Source organism: Carettochelys insculpta, chromosome 3, assembly GCF_033958435.1.
Source record: "Carettochelys insculpta isolate YL-2023 chromosome 3, ASM3395843v1, whole genome shotgun sequence".
In the NCBI taxonomy this organism is placed as follows: domain Eukaryota; kingdom Metazoa; phylum Chordata; order Testudines; family Carettochelyidae; genus Carettochelys; species Carettochelys insculpta.
Genome location: NC_134139.1, coordinates 135,026,432 through 135,048,795, shown reverse-complemented (window position 1 = coordinate 135,048,795; position 22,364 = coordinate 135,026,432). Strand labels below are relative to the sequence as shown.

General features: G+C 42.6%; 1 protein-coding gene across 1 annotated transcript in view; it reads right to left on the bottom strand.

The window, feature by feature from the left end:
- Positions 1-22,364, bottom strand: part of MMS22L (MMS22 like, DNA repair protein) — a 133,612-nt gene that overhangs the window by 101,758 nt on the left and 9,490 nt on the right. Inside the window, exons 5-8 of the mRNA XM_074990856.1 lie at positions 16,447-16,534; positions 16,157-16,334; positions 15,342-15,435; positions 8,480-8,610 (exon numbers count right to left, since the gene is read on the bottom strand). Coding sequence (XP_074846957.1) covers positions 8,480-8,610; positions 15,342-15,435; positions 16,157-16,334; positions 16,447-16,534 — 491 coding nt within the window. The remainder of the gene's footprint in view (positions 1-8,479; positions 8,611-15,341; positions 15,436-16,156; positions 16,335-16,446; positions 16,535-22,364) is intronic.

The following is a 22,364-nucleotide window of genomic DNA, read 5'->3' as shown; positions in this document are numbered from 1 at the left end:
TACTATAGTCAATACCCTATAGTAACTGTGATTCTTCCACGTTATCACATGCACCTTCCATGCACCAGATTGCAATTAGAACAATAGGGTCTTTTGGGGATGGTACTGCCTCATGCTACCACGTGGAATGATAAAGGGCAGAGCAGCTGCAACCCACACTTAGTACGAAGTCTTGTGGCACCTTATAGACTAACAGATATTTTGGAGCATAAGCTTTCATGGGCAAAGACCCACTTCATCAGATGATGAAAAAGACCTGATGAAGCAGGTCTTTGCCCACGAAAGCTTATGCTCCAAATTATCTGTTAGTCTATAAGGTGCCACAAGACTTCTTGCTGTTCTCGAAGCTACAGACTAACATGGCTACCTCTCTGATACTTGCCACACTTAATATGTTAGCAGTTCAAAGTCTGTATTTGTTGAGGACTCCAAAAATGGGGATGAAGGACAGGCTGTGGGGGCCAAACTGACTAAAGCATCTCAAAAATCATATTTATGAAGTGAGTGTAAATTGACATTATTTCTTCAACTATGTGCCCCTGTGGATTCCTCAATAGGTGACTGGCAAGCAGTGTGTGTCTGATTAGGGGGAATGAGGAGTTCCAGCCACATCTATCAAACAGTGATTGCAGAACTTCTCTCTCAAATTTGGTATCAGTCTTGCTGCTAAGTCCACAGGCATAAAGTTTGACAAAATTCAGCAGGTTGCTCCACATTGCCACTTTGCAGATGTCTAATAGCGACACACTCCAGAAGTAGGGGATAGGTACAACAGCCGACTGATAACATGTTGAACTATATTGTTTAATCTACCTGATTATGCTTTAGGATGAAATGGACATATCTTTTGAATGCCAGGCTGTGGCTACACTAAATAAGGCTCTGGAGACATCTAAGGTATATTAAGGTATTCTCTCCTGCTCCATCTTGTTAGGGTCTGCAACTTATTAACCAGTCATCCAGATATGACGATAGTCATATTTAATCTCCTTAGGTTTGTTGCCACACTATTAAATATTTTTAAAAGGCTCTCAGTGTTGTAGAGAGTACAAATGATGATACCTTACACTGGTAAGGATTAGGCTCCCTATGGCTAGGTGGACAGCAACGTGGAAATACCAGTCCTGTAACACAAGGATCATGAACTAATCTCGAGCCTACAGAAGTGGAATAATGGAAGCAGGCATTGTCATTCTGCATCTCAGAAAAGGTATGTTTTTGTTTAGTTTCTACAGGATAATACAAAGACATCCTTTTCTTCTGCAGAAAAATGAAATATCAGGAATAGGAGCCTCTTCTCTGGTATCCCTAAGGCAAATCTTCTGTGGCTGAGAAAAAGAACCACCAGGGCGCTTCTCTTTGCACCACTTTACAGTGAAGAGAGTCACAAAAGACACACAGAGAAGGATATGTGTATGGATAAGACATGCAAATGGATGGAGGTAGCCGCAGGCGATGATGTCTATTACTCATTTGTCTGCAGTAATGATAATCCAAGAACAATGGGAAGTAGAAAGGCAGCTTCTGCAGGTCAGAATAGGCACTAGGTTGATTACAGTATGGCACCCAATATTCCTATCAAATCTGCTGCCATAATAGGGAGCCAGATGTGTGCTGCAGAAGGAGGCGGCTAGCTGCTTTGTTAGCCCATACCATATATTTCCAAATGATTTGTACTTAATTTGTATAACCAGGAACTGTGCCCCCTGAATACCTTGCACTAATGCTAAATTTTACTGTGGAAAGTGACTATCTATTACATTAAAATGAACATAGTAACCATTATTGTAACCACTGTTCTAAGTTTACACGAAATCTTCTGCCAAGGGAGGTACCTAATGAAAGCTAGTGATTCACTGAATCTGCTTATGCTGCATATATGTGTGTATCATTTTTGTATATGAAGTTATAAGATTGGCTCTGTGCTTGTATTAGAAATGTCAAGTTCTGGAAGGTCACAATGGGAGGCATGGCAACCTACCGTGAAAAAATTCCTACCCAGGTAAACCATTACTTAACTCTAACCCATATCTCAGGAATTAAGCTGTGGACGTGTTGTATGGAAGTCTGCCAATGGCAGAATACCCCAAAAAAGGACATGGACAGGTGACCTGATCATATGATTCTTCATTGAGAACACGCTCCCAGGCAGGGAGGAACAATTAAGTTCCCTCCAAATGGGTAAGGGTATAAAAGGGACTCTGAGGATCATCCATTTTGTCTGCAGTCTCCAATGTCCAGTCTGCAAGTTTTCAATCTTCCATCCTGAGGGAGCTCATACCTTCAGAAGCAACTCTAATATCCTTCATGGCTGAGGATGTTAGGGAGATTCTCAAACCTTCACCGGCCTTTGTGGGTGATGAAAAGGGCAACTGGAATGATTAGGGATTTGGAATGGGTCCCACGTGAGGAGAGATCAAAGAGACTGGGACTTTTCAGTTTAGAAAAGAGGAGATTGAGGGGGGAATATGATAGAGGTATATAAAATTGAGTGGCATGGAGAGGATGAATAAAGAAAAATTATTTGCTTGTTTTCATAGGGAACTAGAACTAGAGAACACCAAATGAAATTAATGGGTAAAAGGTTTAAAACTAATAAAAGAAAGTTCTTTTTCACATAAGCGCACAGTCAATCTGTGGAACTCCTCGCCAGAGGAGGCCGTGAAGGCTAGGACTACAAGAGAGTTCAAAGAAGAGCTAGATAAATTCATGGAGGTTAGGTCCATAAAAGGCTATTCGCCAGGGAGTAGGAGTGGTGTCCATGTCCTCTGATTGTCAGAGGCTGGAAGGGGATGGCAGGAGACAAGTTGCTTGATCATTGTCTTTGGTATTCCCCCAACCCCCGGGGCACCTGGCACTGGCCACAGATGGAATGCTGAGCTAGATGGACCTTTGGACTGAACCAGTAATGGTCATTCTTATGTTCTTACTAGCTGAGCCAGGAAGAATTGCTGACCCATCCTGACAAAGGATGCACTCCAGAGACATTTAAGAAAGCAGCCTATTTCATCTGCTGTACCCTGCATCAATAATTTTATGACTGATGTATGTAATTTGACAACTTACAACAATCTTAGTATCACCCTATTCTTTTTTTCATTTTATTAATAAACCTTTAGATTCTAAAGGACTGGCACAGTGTACTGTTTTGGGTAAGATCTAAGTATATAGTGACCTGGGGGTGTGGCTGGTCCGTTAGAACAGGTAAGACCTGTGTGGATTTGATGAGATTGGTTTACATTACCTTTCAACCGTGTAAGGAGCGATACTGATTGGGGCACAGGGGAAGCTTCTTTGACTTCTGGCTAGCCAGTGAGGCAGCAGAGGTACTCTTTGTTGAATGGTTTGGTTTGCTTTACAGTCATTCCCCGAGATATCCCATTCGAGTTACATGAATTCAACTTCACAAGGAGTTTCATTTAATACCCCTACTACAGTTTACGAGGCATTTCTTCACATTTACCAGGACCGATTTGTAGGCTGGCGACTCGGGTAGGCAAGCACCGAGGGGATGGAGTCAGCTGTGTTGGTCTTGATGAAGAGGCCGGGCAGGGGGGTGGCGGTGCCCTGCGAGGGGGCGGCAGTCTGGTGCAGGGAGGTAGACTCATCCAAGTCCCAGCAGTACTTCACGCCATTCTGCAAGATGTGGATGCTGGGCACGCAGCCCATCCCAGTCCAGCTGCTGCTGCTCACCCCCACCCCGGGCAGCTAGGGGGCCGCCACCCGCCCTGTGTAGCTGTGCCTTGGGTGCCGCTTGCTATCTGTGGTGCTCCCTCCCATTTAATGCCTAGCTCGCCTGCTGCTGCCACTTCGGCTGCTGCCGGGGGGGACCTCTCCACCGCACAGCCCCGCACGAGAGAGGCATTGCCCCTCACCAGCCAGGGGCCCCCTGTGCCTGCCTAGCTCCCCATGCAGCCAGCCCCTAGCAGTGCCCACTCCCCACTTAACCTAAGCTGCACTCAGGCCGGGCTGCCTCCCCATGCCCTGCTCTGCTCTGCCTACCCCCTCGCACTGGATTTTATGGGATTTGGTGTTGTTTTAGCATAAATGGGTGTACATTTTGGGGCTCAGGAACACACAAAATTTTTTCCCATTGAAATTAATGCTACTTACATTTTCAACTTACGAGAATTCGCCCTAAGAGGAGTTTTTCAGGAACGAATTACCCTCATAAGGTGGGGGAAGAATGTATAGTGAAGGACACCAGTCTTGGGCTGTAAGTAGCCATATTTTAAGCAATTTGCCCACGTTTGGCTCTCACAGCCGTGTCCAGGAAACCCTCCTATATTACCCCTTTGCACATGCAGAATCTGTTAGAAGCATGAAATATGTTCTACTGAGGCCTGACAAATATCAATTGTGTGCTAGGTATGAGTTCAAATGTCTATGGTCCAATGCCTCTCTATGGTCTGCTAATATCTGAAATGTTGTACACAAAACTTAGTAAATTCCACAGCCTTTTTACGGCTCCTCTTACTATCTGTAGTAAACAAGAACAAATTTGAGAAAAAGTGAGCTCATAATTTAACATATAAATATCATTACTGCCAACCTGCAGCCCAGAATTTTAATGTACTAACCTTTGTGGATTATATCAATCTTTGATTAAAAACCCAGCCAAGTTACCAATAAAGGAACTGAGCCCCTAAAAGTCTTCTGAAGTTATGGGGCCTGTTTAGTCAATGGTCGTCCTGCTGTGCACTCTGAGAGTAAGAGAGAACTATCTCTTAAGGCATATATTTGTACAGTTTAAATTAGGGAGCTGGGTTGTGGATCCCTGGTGATTGTAGCATGGCGCTAGTATCTTTCAGGGACTGGAGCATTTCATTGGTTTCACAGCAGAAGGCCTTCATCCTTTCAAAGGGCAGGTCCACTAGGATGCATCACAGCTCCTTAGGGGAGCCAGAAAGTCACTCTTCCAGTGACAGTAATGGCCATAGACCTGGCAAGCACATCCAGCACATCCATGGTTGCTGATAAGGGAGTCTTTGTGATGACCTGGCCCTCTCTGATGAGCTCTCTGAGTGCCTCCCTATTACCTAGCAGGAGCTCTGGCAGGAAAGGGGCCATTGTCTCCCAAGTGAGAAAATTACATTTTGTAAACAGAGACTGATCATTTATAATGCTAATCTATAGTGAGTTGACATGGAACTGGGGTTGGGGGGAAGGCAGAGGGAGCCCCTCACAGGTGGGAAAGCTGTGAACTCTTACTGCCTGTGGCTGTAAAACAGAACTGTGCAGCGTGCAACACAAAGTTCTTCAATCTTAGCCAGGGATGCCCTCCTTCTCAACGAGGGCATGCTAGAGCTTGTGAAGAGATACTGGTGGATCCTGCGAACATTTTCCTCATTCATCTTAAGGACTGAAAAGAGGTACCAAATGTCACAAAAGGGATTTGAACAGTTCTTTGCCCAAGTTTGTCCAAGTGTATTTCTGGTGCAGGAAAAAAAAAAACAAGCTCTACAGAGGGCATTTTGAAAGAGAATAACTCTAAGAAACTGGACCTCTTTGGGTGAAAAGCTTATTCCTTCCTCCATTTACCCCTCTTCTCTCCCAGTTGGCTGCAGTTGGTAAGGGACAGGGAGCTCTCTGGAGGATCCTGCCTGCAGGCTGGAGTTTAGCTCTTGCTCCTCCCTCCCTTCTGCAAGAGAGGCAAGATCGAGCTTGAAGAAGTATCATTCTCACAGGCACCACAGAGAGAATCAATTCTAAGGCCTCAATCCAACACAGTCTATTGCCCCTTTTCAGGGTTTGCCATCAACTCTTCTTGCTGGAGCATGTTGTTTTACCATCGGTCAGGGTGGCTTCAGGAGCAGTGGGTTTTCCCAACAGTGTTCTCCAAGTGGGTTTATTTTGTTTCCAACAACCCGTGAGGAGAGCAACCTTCTTCCTATTCACTGCCTTTTCCTGCGGGGCATCTTCCCCTCTTTTATGTTCCTCTTCCTCCAGGATAAGCAAGCCTTGCAGGTTGTCTCACTAGCCTGGAACAGGCCCAGAGGCATTTGGTAGCTTTCTTCATACTAGGATGAGGGCTTATGCCCACCACCATTTATGCCTTCATATGGAAATACAAGGTAAAACAGGGTTTGTGTGTGGCCTAAATTCAAAGGACTCCAATTTTGCATGCAGGAGGTATGTGCGCACCTAATGTGAGATCCACAGTGAAAACACATCCATGAAAAATGTGAGAGAACTCTACTGGCTGGTATACAGACCAGTTAGGCTGCCTAGTTTAGAACTACTGGTGATAGGAGCCTGTGAAGAAAAGGCAATGCACCAATGTAAAGAAAAAATATTTATTCAAAGGGCACATCTAAGCTACACCTAGGAGCATGCTGCTTGAGTACTCAGAAAAAATATTAGCTCTGCTCAACTTGTGGTAAAAGTAGCAGTGTGGCCAAGGTTGCACAGGTGATAGCTCAGTCTTCTTGGCAGTTACTCAATAATGAGTAGGACTTCTCCATGCCACCCTCCTATCTGAGACTCCGTTGATGGCTGCTCAGTCTGATTCTGGAGCTGCATAACTTACCACAGAAGGGGCAGGTGTTGGTAGCTGTCAGAAGGGCAAGGGGCAGTTTTTGATGTTCTTTTCTTCTTCTCTGCCTCTCCTCCTCTGCACTACAGCAGGAACTCTCAAATTGCGCCACTCCTTCACAGATTACTGTTTTCCACTGGGGGTGGTCTTGGGCAAGAATCTTCCAAGCTTCAACACTGACATTGCACTTTTTCCCTGTGTGCCTTCAGCATGTTCTTACATTGCTTCCTCTGGCCTCCAACACTCCTGATCTTCCTCCAACTCAAAAAACAGAATCTGTTTTGGGAGGCACTGATCAGGCATCTGAACTATGTGACCAGCCCAACAAAGTTATTGATGAACGATAAATGCTTCAATGCTGGTCATATTCAACTCTTCCAATGTGCCTATCCTCCCAAGAGATATGTAGGATTCTCCTGAGGCAGCATTGACGACATTTTTCACGTGCCTTCAAATGACGCTCGTATGTTGTCTCAGGCGAGTGAAAGCAGAGCTTGCAGGGCTCAGACAATACTGGCTTTCCACATCAATGTCAGCTTTAGCGGAACAATGACTTCCAAGGTATGGGAAATGCTCCACATTTTCCAGCAGTTCTCCTTTGACTTCAATAGAAGGTATGTGAAATTGTCCTGTTGACGAGGGCTAGTGGAGCACCTTAATCTTCTTGATGTTCAGTGTGAGGCCGAGAGTCTTGTATGCTTCCACAAAGGCACTTAAGATGGTCTGAAGAGCTGCAGGAGCAAGAGCAGCAACCATGCTGTCATCAGCGTACTGGAGCTCCATGATCAAGACCGTGGCAGTCTTGCTTTAGCCTTCAGTCTCCCGATATTGAAAAACTTCCCATTCATTCTACAGACGATCTTCATGCCATCCAGAAGCTTTCCATCAATGAGGTGAAGGGTTGTCATCGATCCCATGTTATTGGACCTGAGCCTTCTATTCATCAAGAACCGTGTGGTGGCTGCAGTACAACAGTCCCCCCCCACATTAAAAGAAATCACACACAGGCATCTTCCTCTGCATACTATTCGCCTAAACTTAAGCCCTATGGTGACTGGCAAATGGCAATGGGAACAAGATTGTAACGTCTGGAAGCTTTTAGTCACGGACCAGCATGTAGGCAGTGGATGTATGCGTCAGTCATTCAGTTTCGAGGACTGAGGTGGTAGAATGGTCTGGCTGATGCATCCAGGACTGAGCAGCCCTATTTAGGCTCCACTCTGCTGACCCCACATAGGGAGGGGGCTAGAAAAGGTGCCCAAAACAGCATCCACCTCAACCCCCCGGACTGAATAATTATGTCCAGTAGGCTCACTACTATGAAAAAAAAAAAAAAAAAAAGCTCAGTCTAGCTGCCCAAATACACATGCAAGAGGTCCAGGCTGGTTTGTACTCAAGTGATAAGTGCAAACTGCTGCTCATTCTACTTTGGCCGTCCTACTATTTTTAGCATGCTAGTTTCAACTCAGCTAGTTCTTGTCTGTCTACCTAAAGTTTCCCTGAACAAATGTAAAGGAGCTGTAACAGAAAGATTAGATTGTGGAAAAAAGGTGTGGTATAAATATAATATGACACTGCAAGTAAGTACTCAGTTAGCTAACTGCTAAGATTTTAGTCACTCATTTTGTTCCTTTTGAGGTAGTTTAAAGAGATATTTTCAGCATCTACACCTTGTTTGCTATAAAAGCTTCAGCTTGGTACACAATGCATTTCAAAATTACTCTCCCATTCTGTTGCCAGATGGTCATGAATAAGTATAACACAGTATGAGTTTCTAACAAATATCACTCCTAAAAAAAATGGGTCTATTAAAACAGAGGCAAAATCTTAAAACAGAAACAAAGAATTACGTTTTCCTAAGCATCAGTACAGCACCTAGCACAAAGCAGCCCTGGTTATGATTGGAGACTTCAGATGCTTTCTGCATACAAAGAAATAAAATACCTTTGTACATTTGTTGATTGATAGGCTTATCAGATCACAGAAGAGATTTTCACAATGTGCTTCAAATAAGCTGATATTGGTTAAATTTTCTCCTGTTAGGTTCATGAAGTGGTGAGCATACACAATTTGTCCTAAAACAAAACAAAGCAACAGAGCTCCTTAATACGGCGGTTTGTTTCTATGAACACAAAGACAATTTCTATTCACTGTATTTGGGTCAACAAACCCAGTTCTAAAAGAAATATGTTGGTTTACAAGGAGAAAATTTATTTGAGGGAAGTTTTCCCATTCCAATTCATCCCTGATGTTTTCTCGGTTTCGTGAAAGTTTGATATTATTCTGGTTGACAATACAATGGTTGCCATTATAAAGCAACTCTGCTGGTGCAATTCTTGCAGTCATTACATTGCAGTAAAGGTTTCTTCACTTGCAAATTCCTCTCAGTAAGAGCTGCCTGTACATGATAAAGATGAGGAACTGTCCCAGACTGGAGGTGCCATTAAAGGAGTTTTGGAACAGATAGATAAATTAATCAAGGAATTAGTCACCAGGACCAGATGATATGCATCCAAGAGTGCTGAAAGTACTCATGCATGAAATCACAGACTACTAACCGTGGTATGTAACTTACTGCTTAAATCATCTTCTCTACCAGATGACTGCAGAATAATGTGATACCAATTTTTAAAAAAAGTCTTCAGAGACTATCCGAACAACTATAGACCAGTAGCCTAGCTTCAGTACCAGGCAAACTGGTTGAAACTGTATTAAAGAAGAGAATTATCAAACATATAGATGAATATGATTTTCTGGGAAATAGTCAATAAGGCTTTTCTAAAGGGGCTCATGTCACACTAATCTATTAGAATTTTTAATTTTCAAGAAATATATGGACCAGGATGAATTTTAGAAAGCCTCTGATGCGGTCCCTCAAAGACCTTTCAGCAAAGTAAGCAGCTGCAAAACAACAGAGAAGGTCTTCTCTTGGATCAGTGATCGGTTAAAACATAGGGGAAAAAAAAAACAAAAAACTATGAATAAGTGGGCAGTTTCACAATGGAAAGATATAAATAGTGGTTTCCTCTGGGGTCTGTACTAGGAATGCTGCTCTTCATCAGTAGCCAGGTAGCTAAAATGCAGTATTCTAGTATTTGTGTAAGAATATAACAATAAGTCTTATGCAATGTAATGTGCCTCAGTGTACACTGCAAGCCACCCTGACTACCAGAAAGGAACAGCCTTGTTTCACTGCTAAAGATGCATCAGACAAGCTGCCTGTGTCTGATAGCAATGTCAAGGCAGGAACATACAAATAGAGTTCTGGTGACTGATTATCGCCACCGTATGGTATAGGGCAGGGTTTCCCAAACCTTATATAGTTGGGACCCCTTTTTCTTTTCAGTACCGTTTTTTGCATCCCAAAAATATAAACTCATATAAAAAAGGAAAAAAGGAATAAATTTTCATTGTTTATTATTTATTCACAATAATAATAGTACACAGAGATAATCTGTATATTTTCTAAAGAAACAGTATTTTTTTTCCCCCCAAGGACCAGTACTGGGCTGCGGACCACACCTTGGGAAAGGCTGGTATAGGGTTAGCTGATGTAAGTGACAGGTGTAGCAGAACTCTGACTTGTAATTACAAATCGTTCTGTACTTTGTAGTGATGGTGTTTTGGTATGAGTGAAGAATGTGTGTGTTAATTAGGTAAGTTTGAAAGTTGTTCCTAGACTCAGATGTACCAAAAGGAATGAGCCAGCATCTCAGAAGCGCCAGGTTACGTAAATGCTCCTGTCATGATGAGAGCAGATTGATGTCCCTGCAGTTAGAATCAAGCACTCCCAAAGCATGAAGATAACTAATCCCATCAAAACCAGGGAGGGGAAACATGTAGAAGAACTGTCAGCAGACTTATGTTAAACAACAAAAAGTGAGCAATTTTGTTCCAAAGTAACTGGTGACAACATGATACAGCAAAATCCATAAGCTCACATGAGAAGGGATTCCTATGGGGTGTTTTGTGTGGTACTTTGGATTCATCCTACCAACAGCCTGGGAGCATCAAAATCACACAGCCAGAACATGGCTTCCTCCTCACCTCCAATCTAACTGCCAATAGGTTGATCTGAGCCTCTGTTGGTAACTATAACATCGCTGGCGGAAGTGTGTGTACACCCATATGGTGATTTCTGTATTATGGTCTCAATAAATATGGCACATTGTCTTTTCCCCTAAAAAGAACGTGCGTGCTTCTTATAAGCATAACATTTTTGGTGGAGAAATGCAGAAGGGGGAAGACATACATTGAGGTTATTAATAATAATTCAATACTGGAGTTATTTAGACATTGATAGACACTGATTGATCAAAATGTTGTGCACATCCCCAGGTGTAGTAAACACAGGTTAGGGAGTTATTAGGTTCCTCGTTCCCCCCATCATCTGGCAGTTTCCAGAGATATACGCACACCTCAGTCAGAGATGGACCGAGAGATGGGAGAAGGTTTAGCATTCCTTTTCCTTGCCCATTCAGTGCAGGTATTTGGTCAGGCATATAAACGCTCAGTCATAGCAAGCCCACAACAAAAAGATTGGCGTATACCATCTCCTCTCTAACCCCTTTCAGACAGGAAATAAGCAGCAATTACTGGAACACAGACTTATACTTAGTGGATAACCGATGTGCTGGTGGTCAATCTTCTGGGGTTCAATTTAGTGCACTGCTGACCCCAGGACTTCTCGCAACTGCAGGGAGTGAGTGAAGTTGATGAGAGTTTCCTCCCACCAACCTCCTGATGTGGTGAGAGCAGCAAAAAAAAATCGATTTAAGAAATATCGACTCATAGCTGGAGATGAATATCTTAAAATTGATTTTTTTCTCCTAGTATAGACCTGTCCTTTTAGTGGGTGTTCAAACCCTGCCTATGCAATAGTGGGAGAAGGAAATGAGCAGTGATTCAGGATTCCCCTCTCAGCTTGCTTGGCAGTTATAGTGTGAATATTTAGGTCCATAATATCCCCAGCCGTGGCAAGCTCCGATTGTCCCTAGTTTCCTTTGCTGGAAACTGGGAGAAGGCAACAGGAGATGGTTCCCTTGATGATTGCCTGTTCCGTTCATTCCTTCTGATGTACCTAGCACTAGCCACTGTTGGAACACAGGACAATGGGCGAGATAGACCATTCATCTTACCTAGTACAGACGTTCTTATGCTATATTTTGGTGTGTGTTCCAAATTACTACTTGAACTAACTACAAACAATTTTGCATTGCAAGAGAGGTCTAACACTATCTTTAAAATGTGCCTGTGTAAAAGGTTGGCATGTTCCTACATTGAACATACAGAGACTGTCACATAGATAACTAAGGAAAAGCTACTGGGTACCACTACCTTGAACAGTTCATAAGGCCTTAGCTTACAAGGCCTTCATCTGCAGAGCTCCCATTGACCTCAGTGGAACTGAAATCTCGCAGAATTGAGTGTATATTTTGTTTGTGAAGACAGCAACGTTCTATTCCAAGGACCCCAAAAATCAAGTTTCACCCCTCACCAAAGCCACTTTTTTTTTTTTTTTTAAAAATACGCCAAAATCCTAATGAATGTTTAGCTTCACCAGTAAATCATGCTGCTTTTCATTATCTGCCATATCTCTGTCCTTAATTGCTGGTGTTATGCAAAAGCAGCAAAATACCTAACTCTGCTACAGTTTGGAAAAAATTCTCAAAGATAAACACTTAACTCTCCACCCTTATACATAACATTATCTATCTCAGTTCATTACAAAACTCTGTGGATCCCATTTACATAAGATGTACTTCTTTTGGATACCAAATTCATAACTAAACTGCTGAACACAAACAAGAATATTTCGGAGGACAGGCAACGCTGGGGTAAGTGACCAAGCATGACTACTGCTCTTAGTGACATAATGAGGCATTGTTAACTTAAAAAGCACTTGCACTGGCTCTCAAGCAATTGAGTAATGAAGTGTCTAAATTTGTTACGGCATTAAAAAAGAAAAAAAAGCAAATTATCTAAATGTTTAGAAATTCATTGCTTGAGGGCAGCTCATATCAAAGTTGAGCTTCATAAATTTAAGTGAAAATGCATTTTGTTGTGACTGTATTTGCTGAAAAACTATCATGATACATCTTGCTCCAATACTTTTTGAACAATTATATAATATATTAGGTATGGGTGAAACTCCGCCACTCTTTCTCAAATTGATCAACAACTCATTTAGTCAGGGGGCCCATTGAGGTCAAGTTCAATTTCTGCTGAAAGGTCAGTGGAATTCTTTGTGGAGTAAGATTTTACTCAACATGAAGAAAGGTAGCAGAACCTACCCCTACACATTTCTTTATATCTTTTTCACATGGTTGTTATGAGGTGTAGTTAATGTAATGCTATAAGAAAGTCAGGTATTACTATTATTCCAACATGTACATGTTAAATGCTCTCATATGGAAGTATCTTATATGGAAAAATTATGTACAGACAATCCTCGACTTTTAAACGGGTTACGTACTGAACACGTGGTCAGAACTCAATCTGGTTGTAAGTCAGAAATATCCTGATACTGTAATCCCACGAGGTACGCGTGGGTGGCATTGCACACAACCCTTGCGTACCTTGAATTTCGCGTAAGATGAGAAGGGCTTGGGTTGGGGCCCTGGGATGGAGGTTAAACCTGGGGTGGGTTAGGGCGGCAGGGGTGGTGGGAAGGTGCAGTGAGGTGGGGCTTGCAGGGGTTGTGCCCAGGCACCAGGGGGTTTGAGGGGGAGGGTTGAGTCCGGCCAGGGGGGTGGAGACGAGGCTGTGGGGGTGGTGGGTAGGGGGGCTGCAGCTGGAGCCCCACGCCCCAGGGAGCTGGAAGCCCTGGTCGCTGGTTGAAGCCAGAGCACCGTGTACTGGGGAGTGTGAGCTGGGGCTGTGGAGGGGATGGCGGGGTTGAACAGGGTGAACCAGAGTGTAGGGGGGTAGCTGAGAGGGTGGAGCCTCATGCACCTGCAGCAGCTGACAGGTGGAGCTCCACGTATGCTGGCAGCTGACAGCCCGGAGTGTGCCGGGGGTGTGTGCTGGGGACAGGGGTTGAGCCAGGCAGAAGAGGGATTTAAAGGGGGTGGGTTGAGCTGCCAGGGGGTATGGAGCCCCTGCGCACTTGGGTGGCAGCTGACACCTGGAGCCCCAAGCACAGCGGGGTGGGGTGAGCTGAGCAGGGGAGTTGAACTGGGGTTGCGCCAGGGGTTGGGAGCCACAGCCCCAGGCATGAGTTGACGTTGGAGCCCCATGCATGGGGGGGGGGGGGGGGCGCGCTGAGCTGGAGCCATGCGGGGATTGAGCCAGGCAGGGGAGGGTTTGAATAGGGGTGCACCAGGGCAAGGTGCTTGAGCAGGGGGCAGGTTGGAGTCCCACGCGTGCTGAGCCATCCGTGCTGGGGGGTGGGGGGAGGTGTGATCTGGGGCTACACCGGACTTGGGTCTGGGTCTGTGGGGGTTGGAGTTGGGTCCACAAGGGTTGGACCTTTGTATCTGCCTTTCTAGGACACAATGCTAGGAACAGAAATTTAACAGGATATCCTGTCAGCCTCTTTCACTCCTCCCTCACTCTCTTCTCCCTCCACCCCTCCCAAAAAAAAAAAATAAATATATAGGCAGAAGAATTACTGAAACAGCAGCTGGTTCTCATATACCTCAGTGCCTAGATTACTGCAATTGTTGTAAACATTCGTGCCAGCCTTGGAGCATTATTTAGAAGCTCTGTATGAATGTGGATTTCAATTCAGTGAGACAACAGTTATAGAAAGGGGACAGAAATACTACTCTAGAATTATTTTTGTGCTTAACTTTGCTGACAAACAAATGAAAAATACATAAATAATCCTCCTTATGTAACTTTTATTGCCCTCTTTTGTACTTAAACCATTTTTCTCTAGCAAGCTGAATTGCTTTGAAGCTGGTCTCCTCAGCTACATTCCATGACCTTTCAGTTTTTAGTTTAGTTGCTACCATAAACATCTTAATAGTTTCAGTCTGCTCTTTGCCCTTTACAACCACTAAAAAAAAACCCATACATATTGGTTTGCCCTTTTCTCACTGTATTTTCATACATTTTTTTGGCCATGGTGTCTTTCTTCTCCAATAGCTCCTCACTGACTGTGGATAAAAATGTGTTTGTTTTTGTTTGTTTTTTTTTTTTTTAAAAACAATCACAAAATCTCTTCAAGAATTCTAATCTATGAAGTACCACCATGTTGCTTGGAACTGATGAGAAAGTTTCCTCTTTTAAAATCAGAGCCTCAGTATAACCTTGATGAATTTTCTTATGGTCTTGACCATTCTCTTCAGATCTATACCAGTCATGCTTGGATTCTCATTCCACCTAGTTCACATTAAATCATTGCGTTCTGTGTTTGATTTTTGAAAGTGACATTCAAAAGGTTCATTTTTTTTAATTAAGCTTCAGTCATTTGACGTTTCAAGAGAAACTATTTCAATGCCTCAGTCTAATCCCAGTTCCACAAATCCACAATTCAATTTGATTTAATTGTTAACCTTCATTAAGACAGGATTGAGACTGGATTAGTAAGCATTCTGTGCATCCATACTGAGATGCCCTAGCTGAAGTTTTGGGGAAAACCTGAAAATAACCTACCCTCACTGCTCGTGATATTAGTCACTCTCTCTAACAGTAATAAAAAAAATAAAGTAAACATAGAAAGTGACACCCAAAGAAAGTAAAATAATTTGATCAACTTCAGATCAGAAACTTATGTGATCAAGGAGAGAGGAAAGGAGAAAAAACTAAATCGTTAGACAATTGCAGAACACAAATATTCGCCACAAACAGATGGACTTACGCAGTATCTTCTCGCCTAGGACATGAAGAATTTCCAGCACGAGCCAATGGATATCCAAGTGGAGATGCAGTAAGTGCCATGATGGAGGTAACAGCTGTGATAAAAGAATGATTTTTTTTTTTCTTTTCTGATTTCATATTTCCTGAGCAAGGCCTGGATACTATCCTAAGCATCACGAGGACAGGCAGACTCCTGTGTCCATGTGCAATCCCACTCCTGCCAAGTACTACATTAAGTAATGCATTCTGAAGCGAAAGAGAATGCTCTGACACAGTTGCTGTTCTGTTTAGAGTGGGCTTACAAAATTGTTAATCTAAATCACAATCCATCTACCCAGAACATCTCAGTTCAAGGTAAACAGGTAGAACAGCACCAACTCCACATGTCCCCTTCTCGCATGCACTTCAAATAGTAAATAAACCATAACTAGGAATAGATTTTTCATTCAGAGGAGAGGGTGTAAAGCCATTTTAACCTCAAACTTCAGAGATGCTCTGAGTGTAATTCACCCATCCCTCGAGACAAAGAGCACCAGCTCTTCATCAATCCTCCTCCAAAGCAGACAATGGCAGGAATCTAAATGTCACCATTCACCCACAAGTATTTTCTTTCATCATAATGATTTATGTAGCACTTTAACCATAGAATCCCCTTCAAACAAAATAAAACAACATTTCCCTTCACAACTGGACAAATCTTACAGTAGTATACCACTTTAGACTGTTATATTGGGGTGCACAACTAATTGTTATTCATCACAATTTGTGAGCATCAAATCTAGACTTTTTATGATGTATTAAAAAGATAACCCAAACCTTGGCCTGATGTTGAATGGTAAATGCTCCCAGGACACTACTTGGGAGTTCATATAGATGTCCAATACGTAAGGTCAAGGCATGAAGCTCCTCAACCAGCACTGAAGGGAGCTGGACTTCCAGTTCTTCATATGGATGGAGTAGCCCATCATCCTCTGTTTTGTGAGATTCCAAGTACCTGAATGAAGAGCACATGAAGATATACTCAAAAGGTGCATAACAGATTATTACGCAAAATTAAACATACACAGTAAGTTAGCTAGCAAATGAAACTGCATATGTCATTTCACCTGAAGATGAACACCTTCACATAATGCAGAAATGCAATACACTGTTGTCTGATGTTGGCTGCTTCAGAGTGCAGGTTTGCTGCCTGACCTGAAAATAAAACAGAAAATTAACAAGGTAGAAAGTCAATCATCTCTTTTGAAAGAAATCCTTAAAATAAGAGAGATACAATGTAGTAACCAAAATATTTCACAGTAAATTTCAAGAGCAATTCTGTTTAAATAATATCATTCAGCTGTAACCAAATGTTATGTCACAATTTTTCCTCCATACAAACTATCACAAAACATGGTCCAGCTAAAGGTAGAAGAGAAAGGAAATGCTATACATAGTTAAGAACAGTGGGACTCATTCACATGATTTTCTTTTGTTTTCCCTGACATTTGGGTTAAAAACCCAAAAAGCACAATTTTAGAATCTGTGAAGAAGTAAACAATGAAAGAGTGAGTGAATGGAAAAACACTATTATCGGACAAACTCCTAGGTAGGCTATGTGTGCACTGAAGCACAAATGTATTTTAAAAAGCTTCATTTCAGCAGCATGGAACGTGGAAAAGGGGATAAGTTTTTGTCAGCACAGCAGAGATCACATTTACAAAGACTTCACATGATACCAGAAAGAAATTTCTGGGAAATTTACACTAACAGGTACCTAACCTTAGAAGGTCTGGGAGTGAATATACTGCAAGTTATTAAATGTCCAGACATATAAAGAAAGAGAAGTATTAGCTAGTCCAATTCACAGAAGAAGAAAAAAGGATAGCAATTTTATCCTTAAAATCAGGGTGTAGTCCTGGATCAGATGGATACACCTCTGAATTCTATAAAATGTTTAACATACATAATAAACCCATTGTTACTAAGCACCCTTCACTCTTCTGACTTGGCTTACCAAAACCAAGTTGGCTTTATAGACAAAAGAAGTCCCTGAAATAACACCAGAAAATACAAGAAGAACTTTTACAGAAGCATTAAAGCATTCTAATTACAATAGCGAAAAGACTTTTGTCTCAATAGACTGCATATTTCTATTCAGAATGTTAGAGGAAAATGATGGACATGCTTAGGAACACTGTCAGAAGTGGATCGAAACAATCTATAAAAATCCTATGACATGCACCTGAAGAAAAAACTGAACCAATGCTATTACATAGAGAAGCAAGACAAGGATGTCCCTTAGCATTCTTCTTATTTAATTATTGAAGCACTAGGACAAAATATCAGGAAGACAGTCAACCAATAAGTGCATTAGGAAACAGGAAACTAAGTTTCATTTTATGCTGGTAGCCTGATGCTTTTTACAAAATATCGTGACAATTTTCCATCAGCCCCATGGGTCCCTGTGCTTCCTGGCGGTGCTCTGTTATGCCTCAGAGGCTCACAGAGACTCCCTATCTGCCCAGACCTTTTCAGAGGCAGGTGTCTCCACTTAGCAAGCCATCCTCATCACAGGCAAGTCCAGAATGGGGAGGATAAATCCAGCCCCCTTGCAGGCCCACACCTGCTCCAGTGAAGTACCCCTCTGGGGAAGGGTGGGGGGGAGTTCAGGGTCCCTAAGAGGACAAGAGGCAGCTGGTAGGGCCTTCACCCCTGTCTCAATGTAGCAAACTCACCCTAGGCCACTTCACCCACTGCTTCCCCATGATACCTCCTCCCTCTGCTCCTGCTCTGCTGTGCACCTTCCAAAACCTTCCCTTCTTGCTACCAGGTGGGGAGCCTTTTATAGGGAGTGCAGGGCCTCAGCTGACCATGAGTGCTGATTAGACTCAGCTGTGGCTGGATCCTAATGAGGCCCCAGCTGCCTGCGCTAATTCAGCTCACTCAGGGAACAGGAAGGCACTAGCCCACCACCCAGCATACCTGCCTTCTAACAGGCTCCTGAAGCCTACAGGCAGCGGTCTGCCACAATATATAAGTAAAATGTTGGTAGTAAGTATAAATGAAGCTTTTTCTAAGGGAATTGGGGTACAAACTAAGCTTCTGTGAGGCTTGGTCAGCAATAGAAAATTAACTTACCACCACCACTCGAGGGCATGAAAAATCCACATCTTTCAGCAGCATAATTAAACCAATTCCACCAGCAGCACAATTAACACTAGACTGATGGAAGAATTCTTCCCCTAACCTAGCTACAGGATTAGTGACACCAACAGAACAATCCTTCCCCTTGGCATACTGAAGTGTTCATACTGAAGCCCTACAGAAGCACTGCTGCAGCATTTCAAGTGCAAACAAGCCCTTCATACTATGTCTCATGTCCAAAAGATTCTTTAAAGAGGACAAATGCCCAATAAAATGGTGGATAGTAAAATTAAAAATTTGGTCATTAACATAAGACCAAACCAGGAAAGTTGTCCAAATTAAATATGCAGCCCCATTAATGAAAACACTTTGACTGACCAAAGCAGAAGGAGATTACTACTTACCATCATTATAAAGAACAGATAAAAATGAATAAAGTGTTAGTCTATTTTACATGGGAAAACAATGCAACAGGAATACTGAAGTCATCTATATGCTTTGTTATGATTGAAATAATCTGCTACTTCCAGGAAAAAAAAGCACATACATAAAAGACAATAACTGAATTACTCTTCCAATCCCACCTCTAAATTTCCATATTTCCTATCTTCTGAGAGTCTTCCTCTTTATTCCCACAAAAGTCAACTTACAAATAAAAGCTTAAAAAATTAGTATGAATGGTTAAATATACATATATCATGTTACAGTTGTGTTTATATAACTTGAAAGGAGAAAGGGAAATAACATAAACAATACTTACTCTACAGATGAGTATGGAGGGATGTGGATAGCAGCCGTCAACTATGTAAAGGGGGGTTTTAAAGAGGATGGGGAAAGGTTGTTCTCAGTGGTGATGGATGACAGAATGAGGAGAAATGACTTCTAGTTGCAGCAGGGAAGAGGTAGGTTGGATATTGGGGGAGGGGGGCGGAACTAGGAGGGTGGTGAAGCACTAGAATAGGTAACCTAGGGAGTGGTGGAATTGCCATCCCTAGAAGTTTTTAACTCCTGGCTTGACAAAGCCCTGGCTGGGATGATTGAGTTGGCATCGGTCCTGCTTTCAGCAGAGGGTTGAACTCGATGACCTCCTGAGGTCTCTTCCAATGCTATGACTATCAATATGCAGTTAAATACTGGTAATTTTGTTTTTAAGTTTTATATTTATGCAGGTGATGACACTCAACTAAAGCAAGTGACAGGATGGCACAAAGTTCTACTACACCCCATCATAGGAAGCAGCAAAATGACAGTCAAGGGGCAATGGAAGTGATTTCTCTGGGCCTACCTAAAGAGACCTCCTGGAAGCAGACAATCAAAGCTCAACGGACTCACATAAAAGGAGCTGCAGGTTTTCAGCTGCTCAGTTCCTAGCCAGGCATGGGTTGAGGAACAGAGTGTCTTACTGGCCAAAGGCACATGAGGGATAGGTAGGGTTTAGTTCTGGCTGAGTTTGCTTAAGAAAGGTCCTCTTTCCCTCTCCAAAGCTAAGACCCTGAACCCTGATATAATAGTGAAATTCAAATGGGCCAGGGAGCAGGAGGCCAAGGAATGCAGCAATGAACTGAAATCAAGCTGGATGCTGCTGCTGTTCGTCCGAAGTATAGTTGGCAGGCACTGGTTCTCCAACCAGCCATAGCAGCATAAACCCCAAAACACAGAGAGGAGTCATCCAAGAAACTGAACACAGGGTTGAATTTAATGGGCCCAATGAGGACAACAGGACTCTTCATTTATTGGACTCTTTACTTCCCTAAAAGGGGCTCATTTGGAACTTGGAAACTTGGATGGAGGGCCAGACCACAGAAGATGCACCACTGCCAACTGGCAGCCTGCAAGGAATGCAAAGGGGAAAAGAGTGCAGTACCAAACCCATCTGCTAGCAAGCACTCAAGAGGTGAGCAGCCCCATTACAAAATGTTGTATTGTAAATGACCTAAAATATCAAAACCACAAAAATTTAAAGGGGAAAGGGGACCTTCAAGTGCCTGTCACATCTTCAAGATTTCTGCAGTGAGACTCCAAAGCTAGAGGGAGAAATGGAAGGCCACACAGGTTGTCCAGGTATACCCATGCAACTCATCCACTGGGCCCAAACTAAATTTGGTTAATGACTAAAAAATCAAGTTTGGCCTATTTTTTCTCCCAATACTCCATTTAGTGGCAGTGGCCTCCTGGCACGTGCATTCCGGCCAACTGGGACACAGGATTTAATCCCTCATCTTTGCAATTATTTTTAGTAGAATAAAGTGTTTGTTTTCAGACTTTGCTCCATTTTCTAGCATTAAGTCTGGTAACAATAATATTTATGATACCTTTGATCAAAGGACATGCGACTACTTTACAAAAATTTGCTTTGGTGTGTGTCTTGCATTAATCTCAGGGCCTGAACCATGTCTCTTAGTCAAGGTTAGCACTTTAACAGAACACTCCTGTTGTTTATTTCTTAGAAGAATTAACTCATTTTATTATACCAAAGACTAGAAAAGAAGGAAGTGCATTAGCTGATGCATGAAGACTTTTTCACAAGCAGGTATTGTTACAGGTGGCCTCACTGGAATTGGAAATAGCAGCAATATTGCCAAAAAACGTAGATTAAGCCTGGCCAGAAGTATACAGTGCCCGATCTATAGAAGACAATCTGGCTCCTACATTTGATTTTTGCAAACGCTTCTGTACTATTCTGTTGGCTATTTTATTAGATGTTGTGAACAAGACAAAGAGCATCAAATGTACTTAAACTTTAAAAAATAAGTAACTTGGTACATGAACATATAGAAGATTAATTGAAATTCAAAATAAAATCCCTTCCTAGCTGAGAACTTGAAGGTAAAGTCTCAGACAGAACTAGAGACTTATGACAAATCAACCAGCCCTTGGAAATATATGGTTATAAAGGAATCTATATGATAAGCTCAACCCTGAAAGCATAAGGCAAGGTCTACACACCACTCCCCTCAATGCTGCTGCTGGCAGAGCTATGCAAAATGAGCTTCTCAGGAATGCAAATGGTGTGCCATTTGCATACTCCCAAAGCTCATTACCATAGCCCCGCGAGACTTCAGCATCAGCAGAAGGGTGTGTCGGTACTGCAGAGGCCGTGCGGATGTGCCTCTTCCGGTTAAAGCCCCCTCTGTTGCCATTTGAGGCATAAGGGACTGGTGAAAGAAGGGGATTTAACCAGCAGGAGCATGTCCACACGGCCTCTGCAGTGCCAGCACCCCTTCTGCCGATGCTGAACTCTCGTGGGGCTATGGTAATGAGCTTGAGGGGCTCATATTGCATAGCTCTGCCGGCAGTGGCGCTGGGGGGAGGGAGCGGGAAGAGTGCTGTGTAGACATAGCCAAATAGAACAGTTCACTGGTTGGATCAGCAGTTACATTAATACCGTTATGATAATCTCAAGCAAAAGCACAGTTATTTATTGGTGCCTTTATAACCATTTACAAGTAGCAACAGGATACCATAGACAGTGTATTTCTAAGAAATTACTTCAGTTCTCAACTTGCTGAAGTAATTAGGCCTTCAAACTCACAATACGCCTAAGGCTGCAAGAATCCTTCAGAAATATACTTCTTCACATGCCTTAGTGTTTAATTCAAATTAACGGTTTTGTAGTGCTCCTATTTCATCAATTTTGCTGCAAGGATAAATGAAGTCCATAAATAATGTCTAAACTAAGCAAATATAACAACTTGTTTATATGTAAGCCAGGAGGATAGGGAAAATACTATCTTTATACTCTAAAACAATCACTGTGATCTTGAATTAACATTCTATTTTTAATACAAAGAATTAATGGTTCACCAAACCCTTCACTATAGGTGAAATCCTGGTCCTGTTCAAGTCAATGATGGAAATCCCATTGTCTTCAAGGGGGCAAAAATGTCTCCCAGTTCGT